The 21,023-nt window shown below is 38.8% G+C and overlaps 3 protein-coding genes across 7 annotated transcripts in view; 1 reads left to right on the forward strand and 2 right to left on the reverse strand.

The window, feature by feature from the left end:
- The first annotated feature begins 1,193 nt into the window (after positions 1–1,193).
- On the forward strand, positions 1,194–6,402 carry LOC131428691 (zinc finger protein 91-like). The gene is made up of 6 exons (XM_058592741.1): positions 1,194–1,657; positions 1,734–2,258; positions 2,315–2,633; positions 3,325–3,367; positions 5,028–5,277; positions 5,381–6,402. Exons 1-6 carry the CDS (start codon positions 1,446–1,448, stop codon positions 6,360–6,362), a joined length of 2,331 nt encoding a protein of 776 aa, XP_058448724.1. The 5' UTR covers positions 1,194–1,445; the 3' UTR covers positions 6,363–6,402.
- Positions 2,710–4,901, reverse strand: LOC131426642 (activating signal cointegrator 1). The gene is made up of 5 exons (XM_058589503.1): positions 4,722–4,901; positions 4,527–4,639; positions 3,628–4,469; positions 3,073–3,568; positions 2,710–3,005 (listed from the first exon to the last, which is right to left on the reverse strand). The coding sequence occupies exons 1-5, from the start codon at positions 4,787–4,789 to the stop codon at positions 2,929–2,931; spliced, it is 1,596 nt and encodes a 531-aa protein (XP_058445486.1). The 5' UTR covers positions 4,790–4,901; the 3' UTR covers positions 2,710–2,928.
- A 5,368-nt stretch (positions 6,403–11,770) lies between the features above and the next one.
- Positions 11,771–21,023, reverse strand: part of LOC131426643 (palmitoyltransferase ZDHHC8) — a 37,972-nt gene continuing 28,719 nt past the window's right edge. For all 5 annotated transcript variants that reach the window (XM_058589504.1, XM_058589505.1, XM_058589506.1 and 2 more), the window contains one exon: positions 11,771–16,807. In XM_058589504.1, coding sequence (XP_058445487.1) covers positions 15,769–16,807 — 1,039 coding nt within the window. In that variant the 3' untranslated portion in view covers positions 11,771–15,768. The remainder of the gene's footprint in view (positions 16,808–21,023) is intronic.

The following is a 21,023-nucleotide window of genomic DNA, read 5'->3' on the forward strand; positions in this document are numbered from 1 at the left end:
CGGTAATTTTTTTGACGAAAACATTCGGTAATCAATATAAATATCCGATATTTCGGAACATGAATCTTATTGTATAACAATTATGCAATTTTTTACCGAAAGATCAGTTTTATGCAAGTTTTCATTACAGAATTCTGCCAATAGATATACAATTCATATGGTAAATCTGAATAGTCGCCGAGTACGGTAAAAACAATACCGTCCGTATGGAAAAAATATCTTCCAATTACCGAATTTCTGTAAATACTGATGGTCGTGAAAACTAACTATCAAACAGTAATTACATTTTTCGGTGCGTGTCTTTTTATTATCAAAATGAAAAAAAAATCTTGAAGGGTTCGTCAAATGGAATGAAGTGCACAAGTTTTTAAAACATTAGAACTACTCAAAGATTTTGGTTAATTATAGGCAGAAAATAATTTCATATCACTATGTCCACTTGCTGCCAATACATTTCGTTCGAGAGTGATTTCTGGTGGACTTGACGGGTTGTGCAATAATCCGAAAGGCGGTCATAATTCCGGTCAACCGGGAAATGAAGTTATATTTTGTCTAGACGTTTTTTATATTTTTTCGTGGATCTATAGTGCACTCGTAGAGTCATTTACTCGTATTCCACAAGAATTGGCACATTGTCGCAAAGCTGATTCACCGGTAGCGACACCTGCCAATGGAAATTGGAACCAAGAAAAGGACTACTACTTTTTTAGTGTAAACTACGATTAAACATGGAAAATCTTTAGAAATGTGTGAAATTGGGTAAGGTAAGGTTTTTTCGGATTAACATTTTTTTAACAGAAACCAGTGTAATGTTGATTTCTCGAGTACTAGAATGTATAGCGATCGAGTATTATTTATTTTGGATACTTTATTTGTTATTTCCAGGCATTTGAAAAATAGTATCAAACCAAGTTTATTGCTCTATTCTGAATAAACGGTAGATTTCGCACAATGAACTAAGATCAACATTACCACCTCAGAGTAAAAATATTTTCTTCAATTTCTACTATGACTTTTCAAATGAATTTGCCCGTTTTCATAGAAAAAATCGTTGAAAAGGTGGAGTAATTAGAAATTTGACAGCTCTGGCTTAAAGTATCATCTCTAAACAAGCAGCGCCTCTACATTTCAGTTTTGCGACAATATGCCAATAAAGTTGCTCTTCCAACAATAATATCCAGTGCATGAATGAACCATATGGCTATACATTCTTAAACCCGCCTGATGGTTTGTTTGAGAAATGCGCGTCAGACTCATTTCAAACCTTCAGAAGGAAACAAGTTTCCTGAAAAGTGACTTGGGCTGGCTATTCACATTCCTTCGTCCAGTCATAAATTTGTCCGATGCCCTGATGCTACTTCCCACATATGGGTAAAATTTTACTCGTTTTGGAGTTACTTTTTATAAGCTTGTGCAACATTTTTGACAGCATTCAAAAATATTGAATGGAAGAACTATCGAAAGTAAAACTAGAGGCAGAAAATGTTGCACTTTTACAAGCCAAGTGCGCTGAAAACTGCAACCAAACATTGGAATACTTGAATAAAGATGTTGATACAAGTAAAGATCGAGTAAAGCAAAATTCATTGTTGATAGAGGACTCCAGCATCGAACCGATTCCGATTCAGTACACAAACTATAACGTAATTAGTGAAAGGTAAATAAAAGCTTATTTCCTAATGTTCAAAACAAAATGGTTAAAATGACATTATGCTCGATGTTTGTGGTTTAAGGGAAGAAACTCCGGGGTCTTACTATGCACCAACCGACAGTACTGAAGCGAACAGTTCGCAGGCAGCATCCGCAATTCCATTCTACGATACGAGACGACCACATGAATGCGAAGTTTGTGGTAAACGATTTCTTCAGAAAAGAAACCTAGTTGAACACGTCCGAACACATCGTGGCGAGCGGCCTTTATCTTGCGACATATGTGGAAAGACATTTTCCAGGAGCGGCTGCCTTTCGCGTCATCGATATTTCCACTCCAGCGAGCGACCATTCCAGTGTACCGTATGCGGAAAAAACTATATCGACCAAAGATACCTGACCAAGCACATGTTCTTTCACACGGGCGAAAGACCCCACAGATGCCATGAATGTGGTAAAGGTTTTGTGTACAAAAATAGTCTAGAGAATCATATGTCAACCCACACCGGAGACTATCGGCTCGTATGCGATGTGTGTGGCAAAGGATTCAATAAACTAAATGAATTGGATAAACATAAGGTTATTCATACTAGTAAACCAACGCACAGGTTAGCTTCGGTGGCCCTTTGTCATCTACAATCTCTTATTGTCCCTACATTTTCAGTGAGGCAAACGCGGTCTCAGTTACTATACGACCATATGAATGCGATCTTTGTGCCAAAGGATTTCACCAGAAGAGCGCCCTTGCAGAACATATCGCAAGGCATCGTGGTGTACGACCCTACAGTTGTGATGTCTGCAAGAAAACGTTCACCTGCCGAACCACTTTGTCACGGCACCGCTATATCCACACCAGTGAACGACCGTGCAAATGTCTCGTGTGTGGCAAAGGCTTTATCTGTAAAAGTCATCTTGACACACACATGGCCATCCATAGCGGCGAGCGACCGCACACCAAATCCAAAGGAACGAAATCGACGGAGGTTGAATGAAAGATGAGACTAGTGTTCTTTCCCATCCGCCTGGCGTTACATTTCCTTTTTCCCTTCTATTCCGTAATAAAAAAAGCTTTTTGTCACTTTGTGAGATGGATTTTGTGAAAAATCCATTGTGTCAATGAACCTGGATTGTTCATTTTCTACTACTCAACTTGTGAAAACCACGATCTGTTTAAAACTTTCTAGTGGTAAATTAACAATCGAAAGATTGCCAACAACTGAAACATATATTTCATTAGGTTCAAATATAAGGAATAATATTTCATAACATATCGCCTTCCTAAGTATCAGCTTTAAGCTTTGACAGTCTCTGGAGGGATTTAACAGCAGCCTGATGAATTTTAGTATCGAGATTATCTACGGAAAAAAAATCGAACGCATTTCTATTCAAACGTCCTGAGAAGCACAACTAATTGAGACTTACAAATCTTATGTTGACCTTTGACCGGAAACCGAATCGGTAGCTCTTGGGAATCGCTACAAATAAAAACGTACGGACTGTCGGACTCACCGTTCGGATATTGCTTGGTATACTCTTCCTGTGGTAAGACGTCCTGAACGGACACGCAACCTAGCAGACAACCAGATGGGTACTGAGACGGAAACTCAATATTTTCGTCGTTGTACAGATTCCGATAGAACTGTTCCATCTTCTGAACCAGTTCCATATCAACAGGTTTCACCGTTGAAGCAATCCACAGTCGACCTCGATGAGAGGAGTACCAGGTGCGCCCTTCATGTTTCTTGATACCGGCAACCAGCAACGATGCCCACGGTTGATGCATCGAAAGGCAGTGCCGTAGATCGGACATTTCAAGGAATTCCTTGTCTTGCACTTTACTGTAAACACCGTCGAAACCACTGACTGAACACTGGGTTTTCTGGCTGAGCCGCAACGATCCATCATTAATGTCTATGAACTGTGAATTGAAATTAGATTAATTTTGGAACGCAACACTGGAAACCACGGTAATCTCACCGTCGGAGGTTCTCCTATAATTCCTGGGTGTATATCGTCTGCTTGTTCCAATCTTTCTTGTTTGTTTTTCCACGTACGATTGTCACTAACATTCTCCTTTCCGGGTCCAACCGACTCCGCAATCTGCTTCAATATTTTATCTTCCACTTCGATAGTTAGTTGGGGTTCTTCTACGATTTGTCGTCCAGCAAAATCCAACGTCACCTTTCGACTCATTCGGCTGGCATGTTTCTTTTCCCTCATCTCCGACTCTAGCTTCTCCAGTTTCTTTCGCTCGACATCCGACAACCACACCGAGTTCGTTTTGAAATAATCGCTTTCATCATCGATTACCGTTGTACGTTTTTCACTATTCCGGTCGTACTCCAACAAGCGGTTCCGCGTGGCCACTGCTTCTTCCCAACCTTTCGGGCGGTTTTGATCCAGCAAAGTCCGCCGCAAATTGTCACCCTTTTTCGAAGAACTATCAATCATTCGCTGCTCGTCGTCCGTACAGACTAAACTGCCGCAAAACAGGCACGGGCCGCTTCCCTCCTGTTCACAGACAATTCGTCCACAGTGTAAACAATTGTTGATTAATTTATGTTTCGATGCCTGACAATCACACAAGTTACGTCCTTTCAACAGGATCACATTTGTCCGACCTTCTTGGTCATACAGACTGACAAATTTGTTTTTCTTTTTTACTGCGCCTTGGTTTGAAACCGGCGGATTGGTAACAACTAAATCTACTTTTGGAACTGACTGTGGCTGCAACTGATCTGTTTTTCTATTTTGCTGTTGTGATTTGTTGCCTTTCTGGTTCTTTCCGGTACCATGTCGTCCATCCGAAGAACTTTTCTCTAGAGATTACAAAAACATAATTGTTAAACAAATTCATCACCAGTTTTGCAGCTTACTCAATCGTTGCTTGAACTCGTTCAGAAATCCTACATGCTCTGGGTTATTGAAATCGAGCAATGTTTTAAAGTACTCATCCAATTCCTGTGCTGCACGTATGGTTAGGATGTAACTGGAATTGAAAAGTAAATCGGTTCCATTATTACCATTACACAATGTCTCGCAACTTCTGGATTGACGGAACGATTACTTGCCCAATCATTTCATCCGGTATCTCGAAGCAAAGATACTTCGAAAGACGTTCTTTTAACCAGTTATCCATTGTAGAACGTATTTACAAGATATATTCTGCCAAATATTTTTCGTGACCTATACGGTTGTCGAGTCCAAGATCTATAGTGGCTTTCAAAACTGCCATCATTTAGTACGTATTTTGACGATTTTGACAGATTTTGCTCGCGTGTGTGCACTGAGCTGAACATTTTCGTTTCTGTTTTGATATCATTTGTATTATCAATAAGATTTTTTTTAATAGAAACCGTACAGATACAAATTTTGAGGACATTTTAATAACATGGAAAGTTCCGTATCATTAACAGATTTTGATCTATCAAAAGTTAAGTGCGCTAATGTTGTTGATCGGACAATGAAAAACCTGCAACGAAACAGTGAAACTATGGGGAATGGTTCCATGTCTGACTGTATCAATGTAAATAATAATCCTGAATTTAAACTTAGTCGGCTCTTCGAAGATTCCGAAGAGAAACCAGCTACGATAAATTCTCAAAATGACTATGAATTCGTTCAGAGGTAGGTTTGAGCTTTTTTTTTTAGTACTGTTCAGGTTGTGAGTTTTATACCGACGTTCTAAAACTGTATAGTAAATAATTAACAAACGATCAACATATTTCAGTGACAAGAAGCTGCAGCCGCCTGCCAATGGAACCATCGTACGACCACACGAGTGCGAGCTTTGCGGAAAAAGATTTCTCCAGAAGTGGCACCTGGCTGAACACGTTCGCGCACATCGGGGCGAACGTCCGTTCGTTTGTGATGTTTGTGGCAAGGCATTTCCTAGAAGTGGTGACCTATCCCACCATCGGTATTCGCACAGCGGTGAGCGCCCGTATAAGTGTACAGTGTGCGGAAAAGATTTTGCCCACAAAACTGCCTTCACTGCGCACATGCCGCTACATACGGGGAACTATCGGCATAAGTGTGACGTTTGTGGCAAAGGATTCAATGCTGGTTCTCGATTGAAGGAGCACAAGCGCATTCATACCGGCGAGCGACCGCACAAGTGTGATATTTGCGGAAAAGGGTTTGCCAAAATTGACCAAGTGACTGCCCACATACGCACTCACACTGGTGTGCGACCGTATCAGTGCGATATTTGCGGTAAAAGCTTTGTCGAACGGAACGTTCTCGTTCATCACAAACGTACTCACGATGGTATCTATCGCTTCGAGTGTAACGTTTGTGGCCGGGGTTTTATAGCTAAAACGCGTTTAACTGAACACATGCGTGCGCACAGTGGCGAAAAACCATTCAAATGCGACATATGTGGCAAAGGATTTTCAATGGCTGGAACTTTGAATCGACACACGCGGTTACATGATTCCGAAGGTTCTTTTGGTTGTGAAATTTGCAGTCAACAGTTTGTCACTCAGCAAGCATTGGACAGGCACAAGTATGAACATGTCGGCGATGAGTCGCACCGTTGCGAGACCTGTGGTAAAGAATTTGTCGTCCGGTACTATCTTGATTTGCATGTCCTGACGCATACCGATCAGAAGCCATATGAGTGTGATATCTGCGGAGCGGCATTCGTGCAGAACAACTTACTGACCCAACACAGGGCGTATCACAGGCCGGGTTCCGAAGGTGAAAATTGAATTGAACTGTCTGAATAGTAAGGAAAAATAAACGCTTTTGAAAATGGAGAGGCTGTTTTCGATTTTTACATGATCTTTTTTTTCGGCTCTTTGCCCGCGCTTAAGGTTCTACTAACAATTTCAGGAAAACAGCCATTGTTGATAAATGCCGAAGAAAGTTAGCTCCGCTACTACTTCATAAATCTTCAAGAGAAAACTCCAGTTATTTGGAAAAATGTTCCAAACAAACTAATATTTTTCTTTTGAATTCCCACTTAATGACTGCGAAGAAAACTGCTTTTGCGTATTGAGACAATGGCCAATTTTTTAAGATTGTAAATTGCCCCTTAACGTGGCCGTTGAACAATAATTTTTTTGCTGGATATTGTAATCTTCTTCCTTTGACGAGAGACGCTATCCGGTGAATAAAGGGGGGATGATGTTGATGTTGAGAGTGTTGTTAGCTGCAGATGTACAATGTTCTACATGGGATACAGATGATGGATTCGTTAAGAAGAGTGTTTTGTTGTACATGGTCGCCCCAGTACTAGGATTATTTGGGGCTGGTGCGCAGAAAGTACCGTTGTCCTTCGGTGTAGATGTCCAGTTCATCACAAGGCTTACCGTAGGTAACAAGGGAATCCTTGTATCCTGACCAAAGGAAAGGTATTCGCATGCATAACAAACGTACACCATTCAAAATACCTATTGATTTCTCAACCATTCAGAAACCCTATTGATTCCTAAACATACAATACACACTTGAACAGTATACAAAAAGAGATATTCCGTTTTTATGGGGTCCGATAGTGGAGGCAAGAGAATTTATTAATTTCTGTAGGAGCACGTGGTTCATAATCAAGACAACAATAAATGTGTGATATAACATGGCTCAGACAGCTTTTGAATGGGAATTAATAACAGTTCAACTGATGTCGGTCGGAATCATCGCTGCGCTGGACTGTCCATCCACTTCCGGTCAGCGATGTAAGATCTACGGAAATCTCCCTAGATCTACGGATTCGAACATCTTCTACGAATCTACGGATCCGTAGACAAAATCTACGGAAATTGGATTTTTTCTACGGAAATTTAAATTTATCAACGGAGTACTACGGAAACTAGTCTTGTCTGGCGAGCAAAAAAAAAAGCTTTTCACCGCAAGCGCTTCCGAGAAAAAATCCAATCTACGGAAATGTCACTACTGCTATCTGGCATCGCTGCTTCCGGTGGAGCTCTCAACGTGTAAGCACATTGATTCAAGGATAGTGCGTTAGAAATTCGAGTAATTCGCGAGAAGGAAAGAAATTTTTTCGTGGTTCGGCGGTGCGACGCTGCGAGATACCATCGGTAGTCAAAAATAGTAAAGTCGAAACCGCTGGATGTACGGTCATTGTAACCTTTTTAATTAAACAAAGAAAGAAGAAGAAGGACTGTCCATCGAATTGCGTCTCATTACTGAAGAGAATTTTGCGCTATAAATAGTTTCAGTTGAACACTGATTTTGAAAATAAATTTTTACGATTTGGAAGTGTTGTTCTGGAGTTAACCTTCAGTTATGTTCATGATGAATTCGACGTGAACATTTCAAAAGGACCTTAAAACAATTGACAGATTCTCTTTGTTTACTTTCTCTTTCGATTATATCTGCGTTATTACGCAATTGTTCGTTACATGTATGATACTATTACAAAGCTGGAGATATTTTCTTTCATTCTATATGCAAATTTGGTAAGTGAACGTGAAAACTTAGGTGTTATCTACAGAAGAGAAAGTAAAGAAAGAGAATCTCTCATTGGTTTATGTGCCCTTATGAAATTTTCACGTCGAATTGTCTAACAATACTGCGTAGAGACGGCAATTTACACTGTCAAAACAACTGTCAGACAATAATTACTATTGAAAAAACAAACCTACTAAAAAACACCTACCATCGCCCTTATTTTGAATAACGTCGTATCGTTTTTTCCCTCGTATTTCATTTGTATTCTCCATAACGCTAGCAAAATCAAAGGTAGTTATGATTCGATCGAAAAATCAATACGTCGTTATTCAGAATAAGGGCGTATATCTAGTGGCGACGACACGACCTGCCACTCGTCTATTAAAACTGTATCGTAAATTTAACTACCCCTCAGTAACTGGTAATGTCAAAACGTAATCCCTTGAAAAAATGTTGAAACTGGCAACACATGTTGATAAATTATTGATTTTAATTAACAGTTACCGTAACCTTGGTTACTGCATTTTGAAGACGTGAGAAATGTAAACAAAATAAACTGCAAATCGGATATTTTAAACCGAATAATTAAAATGGATTTTCCGAGTGGGTAATCCTTTTCCCGCGGAAACTGCTTCAGCATCAGAGCAGTCTATCGACCAGTCATTCGGATTTTATAAACAAAATTTCTGTTGTAAAAACCGAACAGGATCCACTTGCAATTGAACGAACGAAGTTTTCTACGGATTTAAAATTCTACATTCAAGTCTGAGTTATGGATTTTTTTCATGAATTGTATTGATATGCTAACATTTACAGCCCATCGATAAAATAATTGGGTTAAAAATAATGTGAGCTGTGAGTGTACTATCTATTTGCAAGCGATAATCAGTGATTGCTTAAAAGCTTGAAAGTCGAACAATTGCCGATGGAGAAGCGAAAAGAATTTCCTAATTATACTTACAAGAATCATTCATTATTATTATAAAATCCGTGTATTGCATTTATTGTCAGAAGAAACCAAGTGAGGGAGAAACATTTTCTTCAAGCAAAAATATGCATAAAACAAATAAATATCTGGAAACTTAAAAGAACTATCTTTTTCGAATTTTATTAATTATACTATTTTTCTTGCGTAACTCTCATCTTGTGATTGAAGGTACCTGGCGCGTAGCCAGAGAAAATTTTCGGGGGGGGGGGGGGGGGGTGTGTGGTTTAGAACATGGTGATAAATCAACACATGTACAATTTATATCACAATGTTTCCCATGGGTTATAATTTTTTGTTTCGGGTGGGGGGGGGGGGGGAGGTTTATGAACCCCTAAACCCCCCCCCTGTGTACGCGCCTGGAAGGTGCTATCAAAAGTATTGGTTTTTGAATACGAAAGATTTTTATAGAAAAAAAAAACGTAACGTGGAATTTAAAAGTTGCTTATGTTTCTTTTTTATTTATTTTACTTTCTTTTTTTTATAAAAATATTGATATTATAAATCCGTCTCCTGAGCTTTGCTCTGAAATGACTGTTAATGTCCTACTTCAGGAGCACTGCAATGAATAGAAATGAATCTGAATAAAAAAATATGCAATAAACAGGTTGTTCAAGATAATGTTTGGAGTGTTATGATAGTATATTTACATACAAAAGAATTAATGTTCTCAAAATACAGAAACAAAATTGAGGCACTCACTTTAATCGTACTGATTATGGCTGTAGCATTTCATTGGTCTACATCCTCGAGTTGTTCTCAGGAATTCACTGAACGCAGAGGGAACCAAATTAAAAACTTATGGAACGATTCCACAACTTTCTCAAAATGTTTGTTTATTTGTCCTGGGGATCCTTGGTAACTAGTTCATAGCAACTTAAGCAGTGTTGCTCGAGAAGATTATTTTTATCTTTATCAGGGGGTCGCTATATTTTTGGTAACTGGCGGTAAATCGTTAACGGACAATTTTAATGCAAATTTCTATTCGGAGTGCCTGGTCGTGTCGTCGTCTAGTGGCGTACCGAGGAAATTTGGCGCCCGAGGCAAAATAAAAGATTTGTCGCCCCCATCGTTGGTTTATTGAGCAAAACTCCATCTCCGGTTGGATGACTTGGGCGAGCAAAAAAAGGTCCCATGGAGTAGTTTCATCATTTTTTTTATTTTCATATATATGTATATATACACAGTGAAATGTTACAGTTTCTTTTGTCATATATGAGTTTTCATTTGTTTGCTGTATAATCGTATCATTTTTACATAGTCAAATTTTATTTCCTTTTTCACTTACTTCGAAAATGCCCAACCAAATCGGTTCATATTTTGCATTCATAGTTTTTGTTTTCTTTGTTTCCGACACTCCAATAGCTCCATTTTCTTGAACACAGTTTAAAGATAACAGTAATAAACGTGTCAGTAAATTTCGAATAACTTGGAATCGTCACCGTTGAATCAGTTACATTCTGCACGTGGTCCTTGTAGTTGCAAAACATGAATTTTCAATACTTGGTTATATTGGACACTACTCATTTCAGCTGACTCCGCACAGAACGTAAAATGATACAAGGACTGATAAGAACAAAGAAAACTCGACATAATGAAAACGAAGTAGACGTGTCCAGATACTAGTGCCATCTGTCGGATTCGTTCGTCATTCTCGATTGTACGGCAGGGCATAACGCCAATTGGCACTAGAGCATTTGGCAAACAAAATTACAAAGTGGCCATTTAGTAGAATAACCGTTTGGCATAACTGCAAATTGAACTATTCTTTTCGACTCGGTACATGTTGTCTAATGTATTAGTTTTCTCTTTGTGGCGAATTACTTAGTCTAACTTTCCGGTGGTTATACCAAGCGTACTCTGTACTGATGCGGTTCCCGATGTTGTTATGCCAAGAGGATTCGTTCCAAATAGCCATATGCCAAACGCACTCAAAACTGACAGCAATGTTAGTAGCTGTTCGATTAAAATGTTCTTTTCTAGATTTTCCCATTCATTTCTACCGGAAAGTTTTGCACTATGCTACAACTTGATTTGATAATTATACTCAGTGGTATCGGAAACACAAGGTGATGCTGCAAAGAATTTTGCGCCTTCCGCTCGTACATTTACTATACAATTTAATAATAAATACCTTCAACTATCATGTTCTCGGTTTCATTGTGAACTAAGACGTATCTGTCAATCTTTTACTTTTACTCTTGTTTGATAAAACTTTAACCTTACCTCATAAAAACCATCTCATGCGTTTAGCTTTATCCCGGAAAGGTCCGGGCACAGCATGGATACCATAATAAACTAACAGTTATACACTTGTACAAAACGGATGCTGCTCTAGCATATCTAATCGGCTACCGTGCGACGCAGTACTTCTCTAATACCGGAAGGGGCGGGGATCTGTATTTTTCTTCTTCTAGTGAAATTGCGGACACCCTCTAACAACGCGGGCAGTGATTTTTCTTCTCGGTTTTGAATCTTTGTTTAGCTGAGCACATCATAGAATTTGCTAGACTGGTGACGAAACAGAACCTAAATGCCATTGGTTTAGTGGGCAATCTTTAACGCGTCCCGACAATCGCTCTTACTTTCTATATCTAGCAGTTCTTTATTTATAATTTTTTGTTCGTTCTCATATCAGACATACATGCGATTAGACTTTCTAAGTTTACCTTGAATGTTTGTATTTGAATTTGTATTTGCATCGGTGAAAAAGGACGTGTGAGTGTGTCTACTAAGAACAATCTATTTACAAGTATACTTGTCCTCGATGTAACGTTCTGAGGGACCACCTGTGGAGCCTCTTCTGAGGACCAATTATCGGTATGGAATAGATTGACCGTCTTTCGCTAGCAGCACTCTTACCATCTGCAGGTGACTTCCTATTCCAAATTCTGAACTAGAGAAGTGCTGCAGCTTGTTTGGCCGTTCATCCTTTCTGGTGGATATGAACCTATTTCAATAAAACCAAAAAAAAAAACAATAACGAGAGCAGGATTAGGGCGACCAAAACTTAATTTGGTCACACAATCCAGCATTTATGCCTTATTTAATGTTAAGAAGGGCGGAGTTCGATGCGCAATAGCTAAATCTAATCAGTGATTTTTGTTTGAAACGAACGGTTTGCACAAAAAAAGAAAAAATTAACGCGCTGCAGACAGACTAGTTAAATAGTGACAGTTGATATATTTTTTCTTTACAACACATTCTACGGGTCGCAGCAATCGCTGACGATACTGATGTACCATGGTTTGTGATTTTTTGCTTTTTTATCATATTGAAAATATTTTTTTAAACAATGACCAAGACATCAAATTTACTGTAACACGAGATACGTTAGTACGACAGAATCATTTTGACGGTCCTTTGGAGATGTGGATTTGAGAATTCGAATTATCCTTATATGGTCTACTTTGGATGCAGAGAAATATCAAACTAAACAAGTCCTGATGAAAGTAAAACAACATATCACCATTGGAACGTGAATGTCGTGGTCAAGAAATCGCAATTCTGTTTTCATCTTTTTTAAATGAAAGATGGTTTAATCAGTTTATTACTCTAACTACAGTCTACAGAAGAGACCCTTCAGCACAAGTCACAGAGACGAGGACCGAGGAATACGAAAAAAAAGTCTATCGAATCTCTATTCTTTAAACGAACACAAGGCATTCGCGAATTCTCACAGCTGATCGAGCATTGAGAGGGCCAAATTCTATAGTATGAATGGAAATTCGAATTGTTACCGCAGCTAGATTTTGACCCCTAGCGACTATATTCTGTTCTCAGATTCGAAATAAAATCATGCTGGAAGGAGATTGGCATCGAATGATGTATCTCTAAGATTGAAACGTCATTGGAACAATTATATTGCTCTTCAAGGAGATGATGTGGACAAACACATGTTGTTTTCTTTGTTATACCGGCCACTTGTTACTTGTTACGACTAGTACATCGGAAATGACTTTCTCGAAGAAGCGAAACCTTCTTCATTGCTTTCCCCCGTTCGAAATAAAAAAAATCGAAATTGGGAATTTTTCAAATGTTTCATTGCTCAATAATGTAAACACTATAGCGCATACGGTACGTCTGGTTACACTTTAAAAAGTCCAAGTCAACTCGTCTACAATTTGATTAAAAATTCAGTATGATTGCCAAGTGAATTTCGTGTCAAATGCAACAACCAATTTCGACTAAGATCGGTTCGGAATCGGTTGTTAAATCTGATTCGGAATCCATTTGGAATCATACAGAATTTCGAATCGAATTTTAGACTAATTGACTGGGATTAAACAGCCTTTACACGAGACCATATTATTGAGTAACTAGACAGCTCTGTTACAACCAGGAATGCAGTGTGTACTGATATATTTGTATACAGAATAATAATCCGCGGTCGAGTTTGAATACGGTTCTCACTCTAACCTCACACTCGGATTAGACCCTTGTCAATACAAGGAATTTACTTCCTTTCAAACTTGTAAGCGGCCCTTACACGAGAATTATTTTTGTCATTTTTACTGATGAATAGCGGCCCTTACACGAGCATTATTATTGTCATTTTTAATGATGTCTAAGTAATGATGTATTTCAAATTTGATAGAAATCTCGTCATTACTGCACCATTACACGTTCATAAAAATGACATTATTTTTTAGTAATGACACTTTTAATGATAGTGTAAGGTCCGCTAATAAGTAATGATGTATTTCAAATTTGATAGAAATCTCGTCATTACTGCACCATACACGCTCATTAAAATGATATTATTTTTTAGTAATGACATTTTTAATGACTCGTGCAAGGGCCGCTAAACACTTTTTACCAAACTGTGTTAGTTCCGCACTTAGCAACGGGGATCTGAGCAAACCTGATATAACAATGTTGAAACCAGGTTCGGAACTAACTTCAAACAAACGGTTTGACAGCAGGTAGGCGGGAAACTGGGTTGGGTTTGACGTCAAACGAACACGACATAAGTAATGATATTTTAGTAAATACACATTAAAAATGACATTACTTTTTAGTAATGACACTTTTAATGATCGTGCAAGGGCTGCTTACGAGCTTATTTGCATAGAAAACTCGTCATTTCTGCACCATAAGCGGCCCTTACACGAGTCATTAGAAATGTCATTACTAAAAAATAATATCATTTTAATGAACGTGTGCGGTGCAGTAATGACGAGTTTTCTATCAAATTTCAAATACATCATTACTTAGTCATCATTAAAAATGGCAAAAATAATTCTCGTGTAATGGGCAATGGCCGCTATACACGTTTATTAAAATGATATTATTTTTTGGTAATGACACTTTTAATGATCGTGTAAGGTCCGCTATAAGAATGCGTGTAATTAATTTTGACGGTGACGTAGGTTTACTGTGACGGACCATCTGAGTCGTACTTAAAGCGGCCCTTACACGTTCATTAAAAGTGTCATTACTAAAAAATATTTCGAGCAGAAGTGGAATTTTTTCGACGGGTTTTCATTGCCATTTCGAAAGTACGCAACCAGAGCAATTCACGCCACCAGTGTTTTTCAATGAAAAACGTCATTTATTAATAGGAAAAATATCGCAGTAGGCGGGTGCGTCGGCAGTAAAAAATTTTTGCTTACGTCAAAATTTGTTCGTGAAAAATAGTTTCCGTCGATTATTGAGATCGAATTGCCGTTTCGCGTATTCACGCCGGTTAAACGGGTCGAAGAACGAAACAGCCATCTAACAAGTACGAAATTTCTACATTCGATTTACTTTACTTCTCGAATTGGTTCGAATAGCGATGATACAATAAATACAATAAATCATACAATAAATTCATCGAATCTCGTTGGTTAACAGCAATAGGAGAGTAGTAGGATATACTTGAACACACACGTAAAACTATAGTGTTAATAAGGATGAAAATGTCTTGATTTGCTTGCTTCGAAGACAGTACGAACGATTATAGCGAATTGCGTTTTGACGATTGAAACTACATACCCCGAAAACACCACATAGTAACTCTGCAATATCACTCCAAGTCATATTTTGTTTCGATTTTTACATTCATACTCAATTTCGTGAGTACGGCATAATGAGAATACTCGACAAATAAATCATGGCACGATGATGATACGACCCGGTCTAGTGTGAATCCGAAATATTATTGTCGCTATATTAACAATCAAGGGACAGTAAAATTGCTCATGCACTTTTGAAAATTTGGCCAAGATATTAGAGAACTGTGCTAATTCGTAAATATATTGTCAGTAAAATAACCGTATCTAGACTTTAATACCACGGACTAGATCCGAAAACTAATAGAGACTGCCTGGTGTCATGTATGCGATGATGTTGTGTCACTATTTACCGTCTTTTCGTGCAAACGTTATAACTCAGTTATCTCATTTGTAGTACGCGCTGAACATACTACTACAGTACAGGTTAGTACGTTAGACCAATTTGTAGTCCAAATAAAATAAAAACACTTCTTTTCAACATTCGAGACAGATATAAGTGACTAAAATTCACGTGACTCACACACGCTAGAAATCTATCGTAAGGATCGAATAAATATAAAACAAAACCCAAACAAAACAACCAAGACGTTTACCAGCAAACGATAATTCTTGCACGCTTAACCACCGCCAATCACTCATCGTTGCCTACGACTATTGCTACAACTACTAGTACAACTACTACTGCTGTTGTTGTTGCTGCTGCTTCACAGGCTGCTCATGTTATACGGAAATCTCGTAGTTCATATCGTACACACTGCCTCGTTCCGGTGGTGTCGGAGTAGTTGCCCGTCCGGTTTGACCACCCGGTTGCTGCTGTTGCCCGCTACTGCTGCCATCGGTCGGATTCATCTCGATTGCGTCAGTCATCTCGAGTGCCCTAACGAACGACATCGGTCTGGTAGGGGTAGCTTTCCTTTTGATCTGCGGTGACGGAGCCTGCGGTCCGTTGGCAGATTGTGCGACTGAATTCCCCGCCACAGCTGCCACCACATTGCTTACCGCCGAAGCTGGAAGGGGTTGAGGAGGAAACACTGGAACTCCACCGCGAAGTGCAGGATGGTAGCTGTTCATGCTGGCTTGCTGTTGCTGCTGTTGCAGTTGATACCGTGCCGCACTAACACTACCGTACTGGGGTAATTGTTGTGACTGCTGCTGTTGCTGCTGAGGTGCCGTTGGACTGGGTGTGTTCTGATAAACAGATTGAGCCATACTTACGAAGACCCCCGGCGATTGTGACTGTTGTGATTGATTGCTGACTAACTGTTGCGTTTGGCTGGCTACACCATTCCCGTTGCTAAAACCAGGTGATGTATCTTTCCACATGTAAACTCCTCTTTGCGGACTTCCGGCGAGTTCACGAATGTTATCTACCGTCTGATTACTCCTAGCGTAGGACAGTTCTGCTCCCTGGCGTGCTAGTTCCCCTTCGGAGAGGTAACGTCGCTGGGGACTTCCGTGATGATAGACGATGTTCGGCGGTCTTTGCTGTTGTGGTTGCTGTTGCTGCTGCTGTTGCTGTGGCAAGCCTCCGTTGTGGTGAATCATAGGATACTGCGATTGCTGTTGGGACATTTGCGCGTGCTGATGGTACGGATGCACCGGTGGAAGGCCCGTTTGATGGAGTTGCGGCGGCTGCTGCTGCTGAAGTGGGAAGTCATAATAGGTTGTTCCAGTTTGTTGTTGCTGCTGCTGCTGATTAGTCATATTCACTCCGATGAAATCCGGTCGTCTGGGTTGAGTTGGAGTTCCGGGATTCGATCTAAATTATTGGAGAGAAAGAGATTGCTTTAGAAATGGGAAAAAAACCAGTATAAAGCAGCAGGAAAACTCTACCGAGCAAATAGTCAAATAGTAACTTGATCACTACATTTATGACAAATTTAGAGCAATAAAATGCGCAGTTTGAGCGAAGCGATGGATTTTTTTTTCGCCATCGAGGCTTAGCTATTGTCAAACTTTTCTATGATGCGACATGTAACCCGCTTTCGGAATATCGTAATGAGCTTTCTTAAGTACGGTTCCCGAAACAATGCCTTTTGCCTGTCTTAGATGACTGGGAACGAGTAGAAGAAAGAAAAAGTGCAGTTCAGTACTGGTACTGGTAGCCTGCCACAGGTGTCAATTTTTTGGAGAACACGCGGACGACCTAATGAATCGGAATGAAAAACACGCGCTACGCAGAATCGAGAGACGAATACGAACTAGAGCAAACAGTCTATGCATAACGTCGAATCGCTTGACTTTCCGGAAGTGAGCGGTTATTAACAATGGGATTTAAACTATGCGAATTGAAAATCAAAGGATGTTTCTTCAATTCAAGTACAACCTACGTACATTGTCCGAACGAGACGAAATTCGACGAAGGATACGAAAAAAAGCCCATAACATTCCTTTTGTGGAATTTGACCTTCTGTTTCAATCGACTTCGCAGCCGATTCCTAGCTTATAGAACCATTGCATGGCTAGTGCTAGGATCCTACTGACACTAAGAATGATATGTCTTTGACAACAAGAACACTCATTTAGACTGGGTGCCAATTCACAGACCTGTTACTGGGCCTCGCGGTCTACAGCAGCGACAGCAAAGCCATATCATCTACCCAAAGGGTGATTACTTTATCGGTGGACACACCTTGAGTGGTTATGATGAAAAAATTCAAATGTGAAAAATTCCGATGTCACTTCAGCCGCATAATGCTTTTGTGTCAATATCAGCTGTTGTTTTATGATTTTTATACACGTCGAAGTTTATTTAATCATGATTGTTTCTATTGTCCAGGTCATTTCAAACAATTCAGACCTGCTGATCTTTGGTATTTGTGAATATTCTCGCTGTACTACATTTTACCATAAGAGACAAGTGTTATGAAACTACGTCTTCATTCATCGTTATTTTGAAATAATTATCCACTTAGGTCTTTTTTTACGCTGATTTACGAAGTTACGTCCGGCGAACGACAAAAAATAGGTAAAAGCCGGGCATAAATATACGATATATTATACGAAGTTACGCGTTTTTTAGGCGAATTTTCAAAGTTATGCGGTTTTCTTGTTTTGTCTTAGAAATACATGAATTGTCGAGACATTTGGCATTAAAATAAAATTTTCGATTTCGGAATGGTAATCCCTTTCCCGGAAATTAACTATTGGGAGATCCTAATTTAATCAAATGCAAGTGCGTAGATATCCTATGTATTACTTTTCACTGCACTGATATCGCACGTTTTGACGTAGGACTATTCTTTGAATTGCATGCTTCTGTGGCTCAGTAGATTAACAGATGCACTTGCGATCCAATATTCTTTGAATTCTATAGAGAAAATTCAAAATATGAAAAGAAAACAGTGGTCAGATGCATCGATTCGAATAGATAAAACTATATACATATGGGGTCTCTTTTTACGCGTTTTTTTTTTATGCGGCTTCTTTTTACGCGAAATTTCGAAGTTACGCGGATTTCCAAGTTTACGAGGTTTTTTTGACATCAAAATTTTTTTTTCGATTTTGGAAGTCTCAAATTTTTTCGGTCTCAAAGTCGATTTGCACAAAAAAAAATTTTTTAGATTGCACCAGATCTGGATGTTTCATGCATTTTTTTACGCGGATTTCCGAAGTTACGCGGTGCCGTAGAAAAGACAAGAGAGGCAAGTTCTGTAATTTTCTATCTTGAAAAATCGCAATTGGTGATGTCAAATGTCTTAGAATTGTCTGAAACGTCAAAATCTAGTGCCATCTTGAAAAATTTATTTTTGAAAAAAAATCGCTTCTGAGAATTTTTAGATTTACGAAATCGTAAATTTATTTTTGATGCCAAATATATGAAAAATGGCCTTAAACGTCGCGATAACACCAGATCACCAGACGTTTTATGCATTTCTAAGACATTTGGCATCAGAAAAAAATTTAACATCATAGATTTTTTTTTCGATTTCAAAAATTGTATGCACCCGCCCCTATAGTTCTTCATGACAGTTATAATCAATTTTTATTTCTACAAGTAATATAATAGTTTTTGAAGGTTTCATAAAACCTCTTGCATGGTCTAACGATTTAGCAAGAATCACTCACTAAAAATAAAATAATTATCATTGACGATTGACTTTTATGTTTCAATTTCAGAGCGCTTGCACTCGGTTTGACACAACGTAGTTGATTTTTATTAAAATGACGATAAATCACAAAAAATAGTTTTTATTAGTTATAATTCTAATTTTGACTTAATGCAGGGGTATGCTGGTGCTTCATTTTGCTTTCAGAACCTTATCAAGAACTGTCCACTTGGCTGCAATATGATCATATAATGGTTTTCAGAAAGCTTACAGGTTCAATGCGAAATTTATGATGTACCACTCAAGAAAACTACAAGCATTTACTAAAATTGAGAATGTTACTTGAGACAAGCTTACGGAAAAAAAGTGGGTGGATGTCAGAGACATAACTGGATGTCGTGAATACGAAAACAACTGACATGTTCCTTAACTCTTCCGAATATCAATTAGTTGATCAATTGTATGAATTATGCAGGCATTCCCCTTTTCACATTTTTCGCAAAAACAAAGAACTTCAAGCTTCACTTGATCTAGATTACTGTGAATTTCACATAGCGAAAGTGCAAAAATCAAATCAAACAGTTCTAGATTTGCACTAAACTGAGGATATTTCCCTTCGATTTGCGAGCAAAAAATCCTAATAGTTCTTTAGAAAATTTGTAGAGTCATTAGAACGGTTGTTTTTTTTATGCTCCCCACCATTGTCCTCTTTTCGTTGTTTTTTCACCAATGCAAACAACTGGCAGCTGTGACGCAATCGCTCTTGTCGGAACCGAAACTAGCTTTGCACACGACACACAATACATCTGCTCGCAGTGGCGATAGAATCCGAACTGATCCAATTTTCCTTAAGAGGTTTCTTTTAACGTGATTTCGTTTGTAGTCTTTTCACTAATTGGCGATCCTAGCGGCTATAAAAATAGCCGCATACAGAATGTTAATGTCGATTATTTCATTTTGGATTTGGAAACTATCAGGATGCTGTACGGGATTCATTCCTGCCTTTCAGAAGGACCAAATTGTGGAACTCACTACGATATAAAACACTGTTCGGAACATTTTCTCGAACGATTTGTTGTACAGCAGCAGACATTTTGTTCTCTTCCTCAGAACGCGTTCTGATTGGCTGGTGTTGACATGGGTCAAATGAGACAGTGTACTATTGAAATACTACAATGCTTTTTCTATACACGTTTAAGTTGGAAAATTTCGATTCTATTGGTAGTTAGATTATATATATCCTTTTACAGATCACTGAGCTGTGAGCTTTCAAAATACGATAAAGGCAAACGCGCCTTATGAATTATCCTCTTTGATACTCGTTTAAACCAAACATTACAGAAAAGTTTAATTTTGAATTATTTGAGATTATGTCAGACAACTGAAAATTTTATCATAAAATTGTGATCAAATTTCCGATGGCGTGTAGCAAAAATTATGTTGATTCGTTAGATACAACAAGAGATATTCACGATCAAAAACTTATCACTTTCTTAGAGGGTAAATATTGAAAAGGCACCCCATAGTAAAGAAAGTCGTATTCACGACAAAACTAAATAACTGGTGTTCATCTTCATGGCGTTTGTTAAAAATTGGCGTCGCGATTATTTTTGAGTTCGCTTCGGGCACCACTACAGCTCACTACGGCTCTGAGCTCATCGACGGCTTTGGACTCTTTAAATCATTGAACCCACTTTTTGACAAACGATGTCGAATTTGCCATGTATTTACCCGCCACATAGTTCCAGTTGGTCCTTTAGGGTGTGTGCAAAGGAATACGGCTTAGAAGCGCTTAGCGTAACTAAATGGCAATTATCACCATTTTAGTGTTTTCCTGACGAAAGATGGAAATAATTTCCGAAGCGAGAAAACAAGCTCATATCTTTCGATTAATCTAGGAGAAGCAAACATAATTTTATTTAGACG

Source organism: Malaya genurostris, chromosome 1 (genome assembly GCF_030247185.1).
Source record: "Malaya genurostris strain Urasoe2022 chromosome 1, Malgen_1.1, whole genome shotgun sequence".
Taxonomy (NCBI): domain Eukaryota; kingdom Metazoa; phylum Arthropoda; class Insecta; order Diptera; family Culicidae; genus Malaya; species Malaya genurostris.

What these genes read in the sequence shown, in the direction of transcription:
- LOC131428691 (XM_058592741.1), top strand. Translation starts at nt 1,446, where the DNA reads ATGGAAGAACTATCGAAAGTAAAACTAGAGGCAGAAAATGTTGCACTT. An exon ending in AAGGAACGAAATCGACGGAG is followed by an intron (nt 2,634 to 3,324) that starts GTTGAATGAAAG and finishes CCATATCAACAG; the next exon opens with GTTTCACCGTTGAAGCAATC. An exon ending in GACTATGAATTCGTTCAGAG is followed by an intron (nt 5,278 to 5,380) that starts GTAGGTTTGAGC and finishes AACATATTTCAG; the next exon opens with TGACAAGAAGCTGCAGCCGC.
- LOC131426642 (XM_058589503.1), bottom strand. Translation starts at nt 4,789, where the DNA reads ATGGATAACTGGTTAAAAGAACGTCTTTCGAAGTATCTTTGCTTCGAG. An exon ending in ATACCGGATGAAATGATTGG is followed by an intron (nt 4,640 to 4,721) that starts GCAAGTAATCGT and finishes TTTCAATTCCAG; the next exon opens with TTACATCCTAACCATACGTG. An exon ending in CGAGTTCAAGCAACGATTGA is followed by an intron (nt 4,470 to 4,526) that starts GTAAGCTGCAAA and finishes TGTAATCTCTAG; the next exon opens with AGAAAAGTTCTTCGGATGGA.